Raw genomic sequence first — 17,977 nt, forward strand, 5'->3', positions numbered from 1 at the left:
ATCAGTTTAGTGTTATCGGTGATTGATGGCCCTAAAATGATTGCTCTCATTCCGACGTCCGCGACGATATGTAACGTGTGTAGCGCAATTGTCATTTTCGCACGCTGGCGCATCGAACGCGTATTTACGTTTATATGTGCGTAAATGTGGGGGTGGGGGACTTAAAAATGTTGTGGGGTTTTTTATATGTGACTTTTATTTATTTTTTTACTTTTTTTATGTTTTTTTACACTTATTGTTATTGCTATTACATAAGGGGATAACAATACCTCTATGTGATAGCACAGGTCCTCTTTATGGAGACATTAGGGGTCTCTAAGACCCCTGTCACCAGGGGACCCCAAAAGAAGCAGATGAAGCACAGATCTGCTTCATCAGCTTCTTCTCTCTGGCTATAGCAGCCAGATCACTGACAGGTGAATGCAGAAGTGATGTATTACACAACACTTCTGCATTCAGACCTCGGAGGGAGATCAGCAAGGAGGAAGATGCTGAACTCCCTCCCATCTTACCTCCTGACACCCTCCCGAGCCGGTCCCGGGCCACAGATGGGCTAGCGGATCCCGGGATTGAAGCTGAGGGTTCAGGAAAGGGGGGTGGCCACGACGGCACTCAAGGGGGGAGAAGGGGGGCGTGCAAAGACAGCACATACATACGATTGGCAGGCTATAGAGCCGCCGATCATATGTATATCAAACAGCTGGTAACGGCTGTAAAGAACAGGTGTGCTTTTTCTGCCCGTGTGCGCGCTAGGTGGCCCGCGCGAGCAGGGAAAAAAAAGCCGTCTAATGACAGCAACCCGCCAATGTGAGTCTGCCGTCCGTCCGTTTTTTCTCAACGGGCGGACGGCAAGAGGTTAGTCACACAGAGATTTAGTTAAGTCCTCCACATTGACAGATGTCAATTTATAAACAATTTGCAGAGCCATTCGTCCTGCTAATCTCTGAACATTTGTTTTTTGCATATTGAGGCAAAAGGAACATATATTTTTTTCATTTTCAGATTGACTGTAATGCAATACCACATTATGGCCGCTAGATGGAGCTGAGGAGCACAGTGAATAATTAGTTCCTATGCTCCTGAGCTCCATCTAGTGGCCATAATGTGGTATTACATCACATTTATGCACAGAACAAACGTTCACAAAGACTTACATGGCAAATGGCTCTGCATATTGTTTATCAATTGTTTACCACACAGAGGTGCCTTGTCGGTGGCAGTGTGGCTTCTACATATTTTTGGCCAAAAGTTTGTGCAACTAAAACCTCTGCTTTTCACGCATACTGTTGACAGGGTAATTTGTTTTGTTGCTGGCTGGCTGGCAGGTGTGCTGGGGACTTTTTTGTGTTTTATATTGTTTATGAATAGACCCCGAAGCGTTTACGTTCCCTGCACCAGTATTGTACGGTATATGGTCATTCTCTGACCGCAATGATCATTCCCCAAGAGTGATCAGTGGTCAGTTCTTGCTGGTTCTACAGCCACGAGATTGCTGCTCAATCCAGCGCCAAAGAATTTTATTCACTTATAAAGGAAGCACGGAAAAAATGAACATTCATTTCAATTATCGTTATTCCGCATTCTATTCTTCAAACCTCCGGTTCCCCAGACAAATCCCCCAAAAAATAAAACAACCTAGGCAAGCTTTGGCTCAGTTCCACCAGGCTGAACATCTTAATAAGTTTTATCGTCACCCGGCACCGTTACCCCAATAATCTGGAATTATTTTTCTCCGGTGGCGCGCTCCGCCGTTCCGTGCTCGCATTAGGAACAGTCACAGAAGAGGAGGCTTCGCATTCTCCGTTTTGTTTTGGTTCTTAAATAGATTATGGCTGCGCAGCCGTCACCGAGAGCTCTGCTACTGGCGGGCACAAAGGAAATTAATAAACACGGCTTTCCGAAAAGCTCTTCTACTTCAGCAACTCGTGAATGAAAAAGAAAAAAAAATGTGAATAAAAATGGATAGAGAGGAACGGAACCCTCTGAAGTCAGAGCAAAGGGTGTCATTCATGGCGAGTATCTGCGTGTAAAACTCCAAAAGGAGCAGCAACGGTCAAAAGGTTGCTCTAAAAAGTGGCAGTTTGGGGCGACAGGCCCAGAAATCTCCTTTTTTGGGTGGCGTTGGGCAGAACTCCATCGCCTATTGACTTTACCCAGCCTATCATGGCCATTCCCAAGGTTTCCATGCTGGGCTACCAACAGCAGGGGAGACCTGTGTAATAGGAGGAGCCAGTGGTGTCACATGGGGGTGCGGCCCGCACCCGGGTGACACCAAAATGACTGACAGTCATTTTGGCGTCACCTCCCCCTTAAAAGTTGGGCACTCGGTCATGGACCGAGCGCCCAACAGTTTTGGAAGAGAGGAGGGGACCCGGCAGCATACCTTATCCCGCCGGGTGACTGTCCCCTGCTCTCTCTGCCGGCATCCATCACCAAGATGGCCACCAGCAGGTATCAATCAATAAGGTCGCCACGCATGCGCAGTGATGTCACGGCGGGGTGTCACCCGGTAACCGCTCCGGGTGACCCCCGGCCTCGGGACGCCCCTGGAAGGAGCTCTGGGCCCTTGGTAAAAGGGCTTGGTGAGGATGTGTCCTAGTACTCGTTCTTGGGTTGAGCTGGTAGTTACCTATGCACACAGAGGCCTTACAGGTGGTCCTTGTGGAAACCTCCAAGATAAGAAATGACTGAAAGGCCGACACCTTATTGAAAATGTTCTTTATTAATCGTGGCAGTCAACTAAGTTAAGCCAATGCGTTTCAGGGGCTACAAAAGTCCCCCTTCACAAGAGCTGAAATGGTGGTGGTAGCAGTTAACAAAGGAAAGCCAACACGTTTCAGGGCTACAAAAGTCCCCCTTCATCAGGGTTAAAAAAGTGGTGGTTCTAAAGTTGACATTGCAGTCAACAATAGAAAGCCAACGTGTTTCAGGGCCACAAAAGTAGCATTCATCACGCCTAAAAAATGGTGGCTCTGAAGTCTGGAATGCTGTAAGTGATATATGTGATGGCTGCCAAACCACCGGCTTATATGCCGCATAGAAATTTCCAATCACGAATAGCACCTACATCAGTCCCGGTTTTAGAAATACCAAATCTCAGCCCTAATGAAGGGGAACTTTTTAGCCCTTGAAATGTGTTGGATTTCCCTTGTTGAATGCCATGTCTAATAAAGACCATTCGGGATACACACTAATGGGTTGGCCTAATGGGTTAGCTTCCTTCAGGCATTCAGAGTACCACTTCTCAGAACCATTGAAGGGGATTTTTTTACTCCCCAAAATGTGCTGGATTTCCTTCATTGAGTGCCACATCTAATAAAGAACATTAGGGATACTTTCTAATGGGTTGGAGCTTCTGCCATTTCTTAGCATGGGAGACCTGAGAGGGGAATGAGCCTGCAACTCTTCTACAAATGGATGGCAGCCACTTCAGAGGAGTTGTCCTGTAACTACCTGCCGGCCGGCCGTTGTGTATACACAGCCGGCCGGGAGCTTCCTGGATGTAACTGGGCGTGTATACACGTCCTGTTAGTCCCGCCCGTTCATGCGAGCCACGCGCGAGCGGGAAAGACGCATAATTTAAAAACCGGCAGCGATGCCTGTTAATATACAAGCTATAGAGCTGGCGGATCACTTGTATGGGGTCCCGATATGTGCGCCCCCTCCCTCTGTCACGCTGATCCCGGGCTCCGCTGTGCCCGGTGCGAGCCGGGACCAGCATAGTGGCTCTCTGAGAAACGTTTGGTTCATTAAAACCCCCTCTCTCCTCTGGGATCATGATAAAGAGAGAAAGATCTCAAATATTTTTATACTTAAAGTAGAACTGAAGCCCAAACGTTTGCCCATTGTTCCAGGAACCCCTAGCAATCTGTGGAGGAGCACTGGGGTACCACAGAATTGTGGTTGAGAATGGCAGAGTTACATTTTTGGGGGGGTTGGGGTTATTGCTTAGTTTTGGATAGAGTAAGGGAGGGTTATAACTCCTGATATGTTTTTTTTTTTTGCCATCTGTGTCCCGTTAGAGATATTTCCCTTCACTTCCTGGCCAAAAGCCACAACAGGAAGTGAGCAGAAACCCCTCCACATCCCTGGCAGTCAGCAAGGTCACCAGAACCAATGACCCCATTTGAAGGTTTACCATCTATTCCTGTTCTGGTGACTCTCAGTGATAACGTTCACCAGGACAGATAGAGAGGGGGAATCTCCCGGGGGACACAGCCCTGACGTGTTATTATATGAGAGAGGGGATTTTAATAACTATAACATATGCAGATCACATTGGTCTTTTTTTAGTGTTTACAATTTGCAAAGCTGGTTAAAGTAGCCCTTTAGTAACTTGACAAGTCTGCAAGAATTCCCCGCATGTCACAATGTACAACAATGGTATAACTTTTTTTTAAAAGCTCCCCTTTCCCTAAAAATCAGCCCTTGAGCTGCATTCAATGACTTTTCTCAGGCTAAGATGATGTCATCAGTCTGCTGCAGGCAGGGAGAAGCATTTCCTTAGTCTCCCCTCTCCCTGTAACATTGTAACGCTGCAGCATGTGTCAGGCTGAAAGGCTGCGTCAGGGACTGATCTGTATCACACATTTGCGAACACAGCCAAGAACTGCAAAGGCACCAGGATTTACATGAGTGTGTCATCTCTGAGCCGGCATCTCAGTCCAGGAATGCCTGAACACAGATGGTGCCGTCCTTTTTAGAGAAAAAAGGAGCTGACGGCGATGTCAGGGGGAGTACTATGATGTCTGTGAGAGCTAATAATTACCTGGAAGTGTTACACTGACGCTTTACAAAGCATGCATGAAACAATATATCTAGAGCTGGGTCTGCTTTAAACAGAAACTTTCAGCATAAATCTGTGAGAGCGGGCACTGCTTGGGCATGCCCACCCTCCCTTCATTACTCGCTGAGCCACTGCTATCATTTCAGCTGTCCTGACCCTTCACTGGCTGCACATTCCTGTTCCTGGCTACTGACTTATGGACAACTATAGAAAGTTATAAGGAGTTAAAAGTGCAGGAACCCCGGAGTTTTATTATATGTTCATTTTGTATTGCTATTATTATCTAATGATATGATGGTGGAATGACTATTAACAGGGGTGTCCCTAACATATTCGCCCCCTGGGAGCTAGGTGGCGCTGGGGGGATAGGGACGTCATTGGTTGCCAGGAGCTGGGCGGGACGCCGGCCAGAACATCCCGGGTTGCTAAGAGGTGGGCAGGGAGATGTGTATGGTCCTTACACATTTCCCCGCCCGGATCTTAGCAACCTGGGACACTGTGACCAGAAAGGGGGCGGCAGGAACACTGCAAACATTGTGCAGCAGAGCAGCCATGCCAAACAGTGAGTACTTAAGAAGCCGAAAATGTTCCACGCGGGCTTGGCTCAGTTTTGCCAGGAGGGCCGACAGGGCTACCCACTGCTTGCATTTCAACCAAATCCCAGGAATCAGCCAGTGTAAGGCCAGCTTTACCCACCCTCAAGGATAACTGTGCTCCCCACAGAGATTGCACCTTCATAATCAAGTTGACAAATGGAGCTCCACTACTCTTGAGAGGTTCCCTTTAAATCCCATCACTAGCCCCACTATTCCTGAGAGGTTCCCTTTAAATCCAATCACTAGCCCCACTATTCCTGAAAGGTTCCCTTTAAATCCCATCACTAGCCCCACTATTCCTGAGAGGTTCCCTTTAAATCCCATCACTAGCTCCACTATTCCTGAGAGGTTCACCTTTAAATCCCATCACTAGCCCCACTATTCCTGAGAGGTTCCCTTTAAATCCCATCACTAGCCCCACTATTCCTGAGAGGTTCCCTTTAAATCCCATCACTAGCTCCACTATTACTGAGAGGTTCCCTTTAAATCCCATCACTAGCCGCACTATTCCTGAGAGGTTCCCTTTAAATCCCGTCACTTCCCACTCTGCCGTTCAATTTTTATAGACAAAAATAAAAAATTGCCATTGTTTGTGTGCATTTCAGATCCTTCCATTGTATGCGGCATGAATCTCATTATTCTATTTATAGAGGAGACTATGATTACCTTTGCTGAAGTCTTTGGGGTCCAAAGATAAGCTGTATCCAGGCAAAGTCTCCAGTAAGAGTTTGTAACAAGCTTTCCAGCCGGGCTCCGGGATAGTAGGGGCCACACACTGCATGGCTGCCACCCTCTTGAAGAAGGCGGACTTGCGGTGGAAGCCGATGACCTCATACAGCTCGGACAGGACGCTGTACCTCTGAATCTTCTCCTCTTCAGACAGCTGAGGAAGAGCGGGGAAAGTTCTATACATCAAGGTTGTAAGGGAAACTATAACAAATCTATTGCATCAGTTTATACTTTCTTCTTTTCTTTTTTTTCAATAATGTTACTGATTTTGTAGAGAAAGAGGACAAAGAAACAAGTTAGAGGAAACACATTTGTAATATACATGATATATACACTGATCAGTCATAACATTCTGAGCAGCCGCCTAATATTAAGTAGCTCCCTCTTTTCCTGACCCGTCCAGGCATGGAATCCACTAGACCTCTGAAGGTGTGCTGTGGTATCTGGCACCAAGCCGTCAGTAGCAGATCCTTTACGTCCAGTAAGTTGTGAGGTGATAGGCCTCCATGGATCGGACTTGTTTTTCCAGAACATCCAACAGATGCACGATTGGGTTTAGATCTGGAGAATTTGGAGGCCAAGTCAATGCCTCAAACTTGCTCTTGTGTTCCTCAAACCATTCTTGAACCATTTTTGCAGTGTGGCAGGGCGCATTATCCTGCTGAAAGAGGCCACTGCCATCAGGGAATACTGTTTCCATGAAGGGCTGTACTTGGTCAGTAACAATGTTTAGGTCGGTGGTACGTGTCAAAGTAACATCCACATGAATGGCAGGACCCGAGGTTTCCCAGCAGAACATTGCCCAAAGCATCGCACTGTCTCCGCCGGCTTGTCTTCTTCACATAGTGCATCCTGGTGCCATCTATTCCCCAGGTAAGTGACACACAAACACCCGGCCATTCACATTATGTAAAAGAAAACATGATTCATCAGACCAGGCCACCTTCTTCCATTGCTCTATGGTCTGGTTCTGATGATCATGTGCCCATTACAGGTGCTTTTGGTGGTGGACATGGGTCAGCATGGGCACCCTGACTGGTCTGCGGCTACGCAGCATCATATGCAACAAACTGCGATGCTCTGTGTGTTCAGACACCTTTCTACCAGAACCAGCATTCACTTTTTCAGCAATCTGAGACACAGTAACTCTTCTATTGGATCAAACTACACGGGCCAGCCTTCCCTCCCCACATCCATCAATGAGCCTTCGCCGCCCCTGAACCTGTCACCGGTTTTCCTTCCTTGGACCACTTTTGGTCGGTCCTGACCACTGCAGACCGGGAACATAACTACAAGAGCTGCAGTTTTGGAGTTGCTCTGACCCAGTCGTCTAGCCATCATCAAAGTCCCTCAAATCCTTCCACTTGTCCATTTTTTCTGCTTCCAACACATCAACTTCAGGGACAGAATATTCACTTGCTGCTTAATATATCCCCCCCACTTCCAGGTGCCATTGTAATATATCCCCCACTTCCAGGTGCCATTGTAATATACCCCCCACTTCCAGGTGCCATTGTAATATATCCCCCCACTTACAGGTGCCATTGTAATCAGATACTTAATGTCAGTGGTGTCACAAGGGGGGTACAGCCCGCACCGGGTGACACCATCAGAAAAGGTGACACCAAAATGACTGACAAAGATTAAAACATTATTAAAGCTGGGAAAAAAACATTGTTGGCACATTCGCTATGTAAAAATGAATTGCCCCTAATGATGTGTGTGCCACTGGTGGATACCACTGTAAGCGATCTGAAAATTACACTCTTGGCTTGGAACACTGCATACAGTGAAGACTACGTGGATCGTTCGTACTCCACCTCCTTCATAAAATGTCTTGTCCCAGTATACATGGTGTTCTGTGATTGGAGGAGGGGAGCATGTCACCTTCATCCACCCCTTGTCCAATCAGTTAGAGCGGCAAGGGTCTGGAACTCGTTGCCGCAAGCAGTGATTTCAGCTGGGAGTGTTGAATCATTCAAAAAACATTTGGACGTTTTCCTCAGAGACCGCAACATACAAGGGTACAGGTACACTTAAGAACATGATCACACATGGACTCATACACACGCATACACATGCAAAATCACATGCATCATACACAATGGGTTGAACTTGATGGACCTGTGTCTTTATTCAACCTCGAATACTATGTAACTATGCATGCAGACTGTGCTAGGTAACACCCACATGTGATGCTGAGCTTTAGTTGACAGAACTTATATCTAGATGATGCTGTACGTCCTTAATTCTGAGCAGCCGCCTAATATTAAGTAGCTCCCTCTTTTCCTGACCCGTCCAGGCATGGAATCCACTAGACCTCTGAAGGTGTGCTGTGGTATCTGGCACCAAGCCGTCAGTAGCAGATCCTTTACGTCCAGTAAGTTGTGAGGTGATAGGCCTCCATGGATCGGACTTGTTTTTCCAGAACATCCAACAGATGCACGATTGGGTTTAGATCTGGAGAATTTGGAGGCCAAGTCAATGCCTCAAACTTGCTCTTGTGTTCCTCAAACCATTCTTGAACCATTTTTGCAGTGTGGCAGGGCGCATTATCCTGCTGAAAGAGGCCACTGCCATCAGGGAATACTGTTTCCATGAAGGGCTGTACTTGGTCAGTAACAATGTTTAGGTCGGTGGTACGTGTCAAAGTAACATCCACATGAATGGCAGGACCCGAGGTTTCCCAGCAGAACATTGCCCAAAGCATCGCACTGTCTCCGCCGGCTTGTCTTCTTCACATAGTGCATCCTGGTGGCATCTATTCCCCAGGTAAGTGACACACAAACACCCGGCCATTCACATTATGTAAAAGAAAACATGATTCATCAGACCAGGCCACCTTCTTCCATTGCTCTATGGTCTGGTTCTGATGATCATGTGCCCATTACAGGTGCTTTTGGTGGTGGACATGGGTCAGCATGGGCACCCTGACTGGTCTGCGGCTACGCAGCATCATATGCAACAAACTGCGATGCTCTGTGTGTTCAGACACCTTTCTACCAGAACCAGCATTCACTTTTTCAGCAATCTGAGACACAGTAACTCTTCTATTGGATCAAACTACACGGGCCAGCCTTCCCTCCCCACATCCATCAATGAGCCTTCGCCGCCCCTGAACCTGTCACCGGTTTTCCTTCCTTGGACCACTTTTGGTCGGTCCTGACCACTGCAGACCGGGAACATAACTACAAGAGCTGCAGTTTTGGAGTTGCTCTGACCCAGTCGTCTAGCCATCATCAAAGTCCCTCAAATCCTTAGAATGTTATGGATGAACAGTGTATGTACTGCATATAGTACAAAGCATCATTAGCAATGAATTGAAGGCAGAAACATTGCGGCATAAAGAAGTTCTAAGGAAGTGACCCTATTGGGGAAATGTCAAAACCAAAAAGATACTGATATCATATCAGGTAGTTGCCTGAGCAAGACGGAAGGGAAGGCCGGAGTTCAGCTAGAACACATCTCTGTGTATTTGTATCATTGCATTGCTTAATAACCAGAGTTATAAACTATGACAAGATAATGAGAGTCTATTAAACTGGCAGAAAACTTTCATAGCTACTAAACTGAAAAAAGAATAAGCAAACAAAAAGAGGAAAAGGACAAACATTGTGCTGAATTAATTGTACAGTGACCACAATTATATTCTCTGAGAGAGAAAAATCACAGCTTGCAGAAAATCATGAAGAAGCAGCAGAGCGGTAGTGCCACCTTGTGCCCAAATACAAGTACTGCGGAAGCAGACAATCATATTTTTATCATATGCCAGGGGTAGGCAACCTCAGCTCTCCAGCTGTTTTGGAACTACAAGTCCCATGAAGCATTGCAAGACTCTGACAGCCACAGGCATTACTTCCAGAGGCAGAAGCATGATGGGCTTTGTGGTTTCACCATAGCTGGAGTGCCAAGGTTGCCTACCCCTGGTATACACCAATGATTATATGTCTGTGAAGGTCCTTATTTAGCCACATTATGGTATAGCTAGTAGTAGTTATCCAAATCCAACCGGACTTGATCGGTTGAATGTGACCAACTACCTCTACCACATGGATGACAAATACCTCAAGTCCTTGCACGGTACAATAACCACCCACACTGGTATCTGTTGCATAGGAGCTTACAATCAAATAGCGCTCCAGCAGCAGTACCAGCAAACACCCTAGAAATTGACCTACACTCACAAAGGGATTATGTACAAACTCCATGCAGGTAGTAAAAAAAATGAGGAACAATACCTTGTCATGGGGAGCTTGTGCAAAACACAGCAATCAATGTAGTCCTTAACCGATGTCACCCGCCTCATATATAAAGGGGCTCATTCATAAATCTTCTGCCTAGCACATAGCTGGGTGAATGCCATTTGCACGGCCCTTCCGCCACTAGATGGATTTGAGGAGCATGGGAATTCCACAAGTTTTGTCTCTTTAAAATTGCTGCAAATACTTCCTGATCTGGCAGAAATGCAGTGAGCTCCTGATTTTGTGTTGTTAGATGCCAACGCTGCTTCTGATGCACAGAAAACTGAAACAATGGTCTTAGCCCTGCCCGAGTTCTCCTCTGCCGGACTACACAACACCCCGACTATGTTATGAAGACAAGGAGAGTTCTCTAGTGAAGCAGGCAGAGATGAGAACACTTCTTGGAACTACAGTGTAGAACATGTGGTGTCTGCTCCTTTCAATGTGTTGGCAGCTCACTGAGGTTCTGGCAGGGTCAGAGAAGGTACTTTTTATGCCTGCTGAGCTTGTAAAGAGATAAAAAATGGGAGATGTAGTGAAAATGTTACAATACAATTTAAAGGAGAACTATGGGGTCAGTGTTTTTCCCCATAGTTCTCCTTAGGGTAACAGGAGGACACATGAGCGAACGCCGGTATGTGTTCGCTCACCTCCCGATCTACTGAGCCGACCTGTGACAGTCTCATTGTCACAGGTCGGCTAGAACTATGAGGTGAGTGAAAAGCACTCACCTCATAGTTCTCCTTTAAAGTCCAGCTCTGGACACGGTTACCTTCAAACCCTGCCGCTGTTCTCCTCTGCTGGACTACAAGACACCCCGAAGACAAGGAGTGTTCTGTAGTGAAGCAGACAGGGCTGACAACACTGCATTGGAATTTCAGTGTAGAGTATGTGTTGTCAGCTCACTGCGGCAACTTAGGAGCTCACTGAGGTTCTGGCAGGGTCAGAGCAGGTACTTGTTATGCATGCTGAGCTTGTAAAGAGATAAAAGATGTAGTAAAAATGGGAGATGAAGTGAAAATGTTACAATACAATTTAAATCCCAGCTCTGGGGACGGTTACCTTCACAGGTTTCCAGCAGCCAGACATTCCTGATCATCAGAAGCACATCGCTGTCAGGTTGGCTTACATAGTTCTATGTCCTTCAAATCAGTTCATTTATATGCTGAGGGCAGTGCCGCTCTCACTGTACCTTCTGGCTGTAAGATGTAAGAGCTGCAGGTCTCATAGACCCCAGCGCTGCGGTCATGTCTCCATCCACTCTCCCCTAGGCCATTCATAATACACACAGCCCCAGGCTCCATTGTATTAATGGCCTGGAGGAAAAGGGGGTAGAGACACAGCCGCAGCACAGGGGCCATTGAGATCTGAAGCACTTATATCTGCATTGGCAAGGAACTAAAGCAGCAGCTGTACTTCTCTCAGCAGATAAACTGACTGGCAGGACATAGACGTATGTCTGCATGACAGCGATGTGCTTCTGAGTAGTGGCAGATCAGCAGTGGCAGATCATCATAGCAACCCAGACGGCCGCCATGGGGCCTAGGGCACAGGGTGACCCGGCCAGCACAAGGAACAAAGGGGTCCCCCTGATGCTCTGCGGGCCGCCAGGGTCGCTATGGCATTGCAGGTTGCTGGCTGTCACTGGCGGCTGTGAGGAGGAACGCGCCGCTGTCCAGATCACTGACAACCTGTCAGGAGGGCTCTGCAAGGAACGTAATTAGAAATCACAGGGCCCCATACTAAATTTTGCTATGGGGCCCTGTAATTTCTAGTTACGCCCCTGGTAACCAGTATGATTGGCTGCTGGAAACCTGTGAAGGGAATCATGCCTGGAGTTGGACTTTAAAAGATTGACCCCCCTCAGAGCCGCTTTCCCTGCTTATGGAGAAATAATACCTTATTTCAGACTGATGGTGAATATGATACTGCAAACTCTGAAGCAAGGGGGACTAGGAACTGAAGGGGATCCCCAGATCTCTCTGTTGGGCTTCACAGAGCTGCTGTCCATCATCCCGTCATACAGACAGGACAGCACACACATTAAACATGCCAGGGTGTCAGGAGAGAGGGAGCTGCTTGTTCGTATGTTATAAGATCAGCTCTGCCAGGGGCATGAAGCCAAAACGAATGGATAAACAATACAAACGAGATTTTTAGCTGTTCCTTTAAAGCGGGTTTATCTATAGATCATCATTCACACCGCAGATCTTCATTAGCAGTTAGAGTTGATGACTAACCTGGCGCAGGTTGATGTAGACAACATTCTGTAGAAACTCTGAGGCCTCCATGCTTTTCTTCTGTATGGCCAAGACACGGACGGCCTTCACACAGGCTTCCAGCTCAACGACTCCTGCTGCCTTAGACTGAGGACAATATGAGAGGGATTACAAATCATCCATATAAGATAACCTGTGTCCCTAAAAACATAACATTCACTACAGACCGGTGACATCACTGAGAATGCAGCCCATCCATTCACTAGGGACCGGTGACATCACTGAGAATGCAGCCTATCCATTCACTAGAGTCCGGTGACATCACTGAGAATGCAGCCTATCCAATCACTAGAGACCGGTGACATCACTGAGAATGCAGCCCATCCATTCACTAGGGACCGGTGACATCACTGATAATGCAGCCTATCCAATCACTAGAGACCGGTGACATCACTGAGAATGCAGCCTATCCATTCACTAGAGACCGGGGACATCACTGAGAATGCAGCCCATCTATTCACTAGAGACCGGTGACATCACTGAGAATGCAGCCTATCCGTTCACTAGAGACCGGTGACATCACTGAGAATGCAGCCCACCCATTCACTAGAGACCGGTGACATCACTGAGAATGCAGCCCACCCATTCACTAGAGACCGGTGACATCACTGAGGATGCAGCCTATCCATTCACTAGAGACCGGTGACATTACTAAGTTTCCAACCAATGCATTCATAGAACCCAGACATGTGAGCATTGGGAGTTATCTTAGATATATATATATATATAGGTTTCTGTCCTACCTTCCCATAGTAAGAGATTGCTTCTTTGTACTTTTCTATAATGTCATCCGGGTTCAGACAGTTTTTGGCTCGCCCGATCTCCATGCTGGCATCCATATTGATCCCGTTGGTGGACAGGGCACCTTATTAGAGAACCAAAATATACTAAATTCAATTATGATTGATGTTTTTACTGTAATTGATGATTCATATATAGAGCCTGATAAGCTGAGGATTTAATGTGTTAACCCTTCTCTGACTGGAGGGAGTTTAATAAGGCCCCATTCACATTGAGCGATTTATCGCGCGGTAATTCCTGCGATATCGCGGCTATTTACCGCGCGATATCGCTCTCCAATGCATTGCAGGACCCTTTTTGGAGCGGATTTTGCTAAGATTCTAGCTTGCTCAATGCAAGCATTTGCGCGATATCGCGCAAAATGCAAATCGCGCAACAAACGCGCGATTTGCGAATTGCTCAGTGTGAATGGGGCCTTAGAGAGCAGTGACTCTTCAGTCCATGGATCATCAGACTGTTCATATGCTGCAGAAGAACCCCGGGAGAGGGGGGGAAATGACGCAGCTATTCAGAATCTGGAGTTCCTGCAGTCTAATATTTTATAGCGCGTCATCCCTGACCGTACCGAGGAGGGATCGGAGGATCTGCTAGGGCCAGTGTGAGAAGATGATGGGCTTATATCATAGAGTCTAATGTAAAGCAATGGACATATCAGCTTGATGGCAATTGCTCTCTGTTACAAGCAGTGACAACCTGATTTGATCTGATACGATTTTACGGCTCTGATTTGGTGCATACGCCGAGACTGCTGATCCTGATGCTTCTGCACACTTGGTTACTTAACCGGGTGGCAATATACACATATACGGCGGCCCGCAGAAGTGGTTATACCAAGAACACAGATGCTGTAGCCATGTTCTTGGTGTCATTTTAAACAGCCGGCGATAACTGTTCATGTACAAGCGATCCGGCGTCTATACAGCCGCTTGATCGTCTGTACCGAACAGCAGATTGTGCTGCCCCCTCCGCCGCCGTTGGCTTCCCCGGGCTCTACTGTCCCTGTGCGGGGCCCAGGACCGGCACAGCGTGTCTCCCCGCAACAATCGGAGAGAGATCAGCAGGCTTCCAGTTGCTGATCTCTCCTTCGATCACTGGACCCGGAAGTGATGTGTATTACATCACTTCCGGTGTCACTGTGTACACTTTTTCCTGCTCTTAGAGCCAGGAGAAGAAGCTGGGGAAGCAGATCTCTGCTTCCTCAGCTTCTGTGGGGTCACTAGGTGACATTAGGGGTCTGAAAGAGAGCCCACACTGACAGTCAGGGAGCCCAAACTGACCGCCAGGGAGACAAAACTGACTGCCAGGGAGCACGCACTGGCCACCACAGAGCCCGCACTGACCTCCACAGAGCCCGCACTGACATCCAGGGAGCCCGCACTGGCTGCCAGGGAGCCTACGCTGGCCGACAGCTAGGCCGCACTGGCCGACAGGGAGCCCTCACTGGCCGGCAGTGAGCCAGCACTGGCCGACAGGGAGACAAAACTGACTGCCAGGGAGCACGCACTGGCCACCACAGAGCCCGCACTGACCTCCACAGAGCCCGCACTGACATCCAGGGAGCCCGCACTGGCTGCCAGGGAGCCTACGCTGGCCGACAGCTAGGCCGCACTGGCCGACAGGGAGCCCTCACTGGCCGGCAGTGAGCCAGCACTGGCCGACAGGGAGCCCGCACTGACCGCCAGAGAGCCCGCACTGACTGCCAGGGAGCCCACACTGGCCACCCGAGAGCCCACACTGACTGCCAGGGAGCCCACACTGGCCACCTGAGAGCCCGCACAGATACTAGTATTGGTGCATCCCTAAATGTTACCGTTGGGGGTCACCACAACTTGGCAAATGTTACCAAGGGGTCCAAGAAAGGCCACTGCTATACACTGTATATAAAACATGATGACTTAGGTACCTTAGTCCTGACTTAGGTACCGTGCAGTGAAGGGGAGAGAGGCTCAGGAACCAATCTAAGAGCCAGCCATCAAGCAATTGGCCCTCGTAGTGCAGAGGTAGCCCCACTGCAAGGGTTCATAAATGTTTTACCCAGAGTTCTTCTTTAAATGTACATATAATCATATAGGAAGATTTTTGTTGAAATGGTCTGGTGACAGGTACTCTTTAAATATATTTAGTGTTGTATTCATATATAGTATAAAGTCATCATCTTCAGAGCTTTACAAAGTGCTACTAACAAGGGTGACCGATGGTAATAATACTCTTGAAATGTGAACATGCCAGAGATACATCCACACACAAGATGCAACCATCTACTTACCGGGGTCAATCAGCACTTCCTGACCTCCTGTCACATAGAGAGAAAAAAAAAAGAAGAAGTGTCAGGTTTTCGGAAAAGATTCACTGGGAAGGATTGTATAATCTTTAGAAACTGGTTTGGATTTAAAGGTCGGCTATAACGCTTTATAGTTTGAGTTTGGGCAAAATGAAACCCCAGTTGATCCTGCCAGAAATCCAATGTGCCCTGCCAGACAGGAAGTGAGGGTAAGTCTCCAACGGCTCTTTTTGTACAGCAGGGGGAACGGTGGCTGAACGGAGTTTCTCAGGGTGAGTTCCCTGACAGTGACAACAGTGGACCATGTCTGTGTAATGTGTGTGGAAATGGCTCCTTGTAGTTTCCATTAGAAGCCCTTGTGACAGGGTGACAACACCTGAGAGCAATTGGGAGTTCTCAGCCCATACCAGGAAGCACCTGGACAAAGACCTTCATGGCAGGATCACCAGGGATTTTTTTGATTAAAGGTGGAGATTTAAAGGAGAACTATGAGGCGAGTGAAACTCACTCATCCTCATAGTTCTAGCCGACCTGTGACAATGAGACTGTCACACGTCGGCTAAATAGATCGGGAAGTGAGCGAACGCATACCATCGCTCGCTCACTTCTCGATCATGTCCATGCAGAGAGCCGTGACTGTCACTGACGGCTCCCTGCAGGAACCGCAAGCTGTAGCTCGCTATATACTGAGTATTGGGTGACGGGAGGACGTTAGTTTGTGTCCTCCTGTGACCCTTAGGAGAACTATGGGGCAAAGCCTTAACCCCATAGTTCTCCTTTAAAAATACTGAAAATGACATTAGCATATTACAGATTATATATGAGATTTGAGTCATTGGGTTTACATCTACTTTAATATAAGTGTGTGCACGGCTAATTCAAAGAGAAGCTGCAGAGAGCAACAGCAGAGGGAATGGAGAGCGACATGAGGCTCACATGCCATTGGTGGAGGATCCCCACTCTACAAATCCCGCCCTCTTCTCTCATTGGTCTTACCTGGCCTGTGCCTCTTACTGGCCTCCACAGAGAGGGAAATATTCTGCGGGCGTCGGGTTCCCGTCTTGCCTCCTGTACCCCCCGGATAATGGTGGATGACTGATGCAGAACACAGACCCTCCAATGCAGCTGCAACAAATGAAAAGCCAGGTGTTATAGAACAATGAAACAATTCAATAGCACATAAGTGTTCCTTCTGCATTATTGTGGTGTAAATGCTAAATAGACAATAGTGACCATCACAGCAATGCCCACCCACAGCTGGAGTGAGAGAGAGAAGCAGCACAAGGAGGCAATCAGTTAATCATGCCGATAGGAGGAGAGAGCAGTGTGCCAGAGCTGTGCTGCTGCTCCTTCGCTGTCCAGTCACAGGCTGGGGGGGGTGGGGGGGGGGGGCAGGTCCAGGATGACCTGGGCTCAGAGAAGTGGGTTGAATAATGCTGGCCATCAGGCTGAGGACACCTAGTGGCAGAATAAAGTACAACAGGGAAGGAGGGTATCTGGATGGAAGGTGAATCTTACATCAAAAAATGGTTTTGTTATTTTATCTTTCAGTGGGCTATTAACATTGCTCTTGCTGTTTTTGGCTGGAGCCCTGCTTTAAAAAAAAATGAAATAAAAGTTGCAGACTCGATGGACCACTTGGCTACCATCACACTTCTATGTTTCTAGGTAGGGGCGGTATAAAACCGCCGTCAGGTTTTTATTTTATTTGTCTCCATTGGGGAGATTTACCTTCAATTCCTGTTTTAATTTCTCCAGTGGAGACACCGCTTCTGAGCTCCATCTAGTGGCCATAATGAAGTATTACATCACATTCAACCTGAATTTATTTTATATGCTTCTGAGCTCCATCTAGTGGCCATAATGAAGTATTACATCACATTCAACCTGAATTTATTTTATATGCTTCTGAGCTCCATCTAGTGGCCATAATGAAGTATTACATCACATTCAACCTGAATTTATTTTATATGCTTCTGAGCTCCATCTAGTGGCCCTAATGAAGTATTACATTACATTCAACCTGAATTTATTTATATGCTTCTGAGCTCCATCTAGTGACCCAAATGCGGCATTACATTACATTCAACTTGAAAAGAAAACAAGCTGAGAACCTTTGTTGTTGTCTCTGTTTGCACAGAAAGCAAACATCCACAGAGATTCACAGGGTGAATGGTGCTGCCAATTGTTTAAAAACAGACCCTATAAACATTTAGTGGGGGTTCTGAAATTTTGACTGCAAAAGTGGAAATATAAATATCCTA

At 47.3% G+C, this 17,977-nt stretch overlaps 1 protein-coding gene across 1 annotated transcript in view; it reads right to left on the bottom strand.

Annotated features, from left to right (window-relative positions):
* The window catches only part of TRAPPC9 (trafficking protein particle complex 9), a 171,630-nt gene that overhangs the window by 145,518 nt on the left and 8,135 nt on the right, over nt 1–17,977 (bottom strand). Inside the window, exons 4-8 of the mRNA XM_018563618.1 lie at nt 16,710–16,838; nt 15,699–15,725; nt 13,375–13,496; nt 12,593–12,718; nt 6,049–6,265 (exon numbers count right to left, since the gene is read on the bottom strand). Of these exons, the coding sequence (XP_018419120.1) occupies nt 6,049–6,265; nt 12,593–12,718; nt 13,375–13,496; nt 15,699–15,725; nt 16,710–16,838 (621 nt within the window). The remainder of the gene's footprint in view (nt 1–6,048; nt 6,266–12,592; nt 12,719–13,374; nt 13,497–15,698; nt 15,726–16,709; nt 16,839–17,977) is intronic.

This window comes from Nanorana parkeri, unplaced genomic scaffold (assembly GCF_000935625.1).
Source record: "Nanorana parkeri isolate BGI_ZX_2015 unplaced genomic scaffold, ASM93562v1 scaffold680, whole genome shotgun sequence".
NCBI classification, from domain to species: domain Eukaryota; kingdom Metazoa; phylum Chordata; class Amphibia; order Anura; family Dicroglossidae; genus Nanorana; species Nanorana parkeri.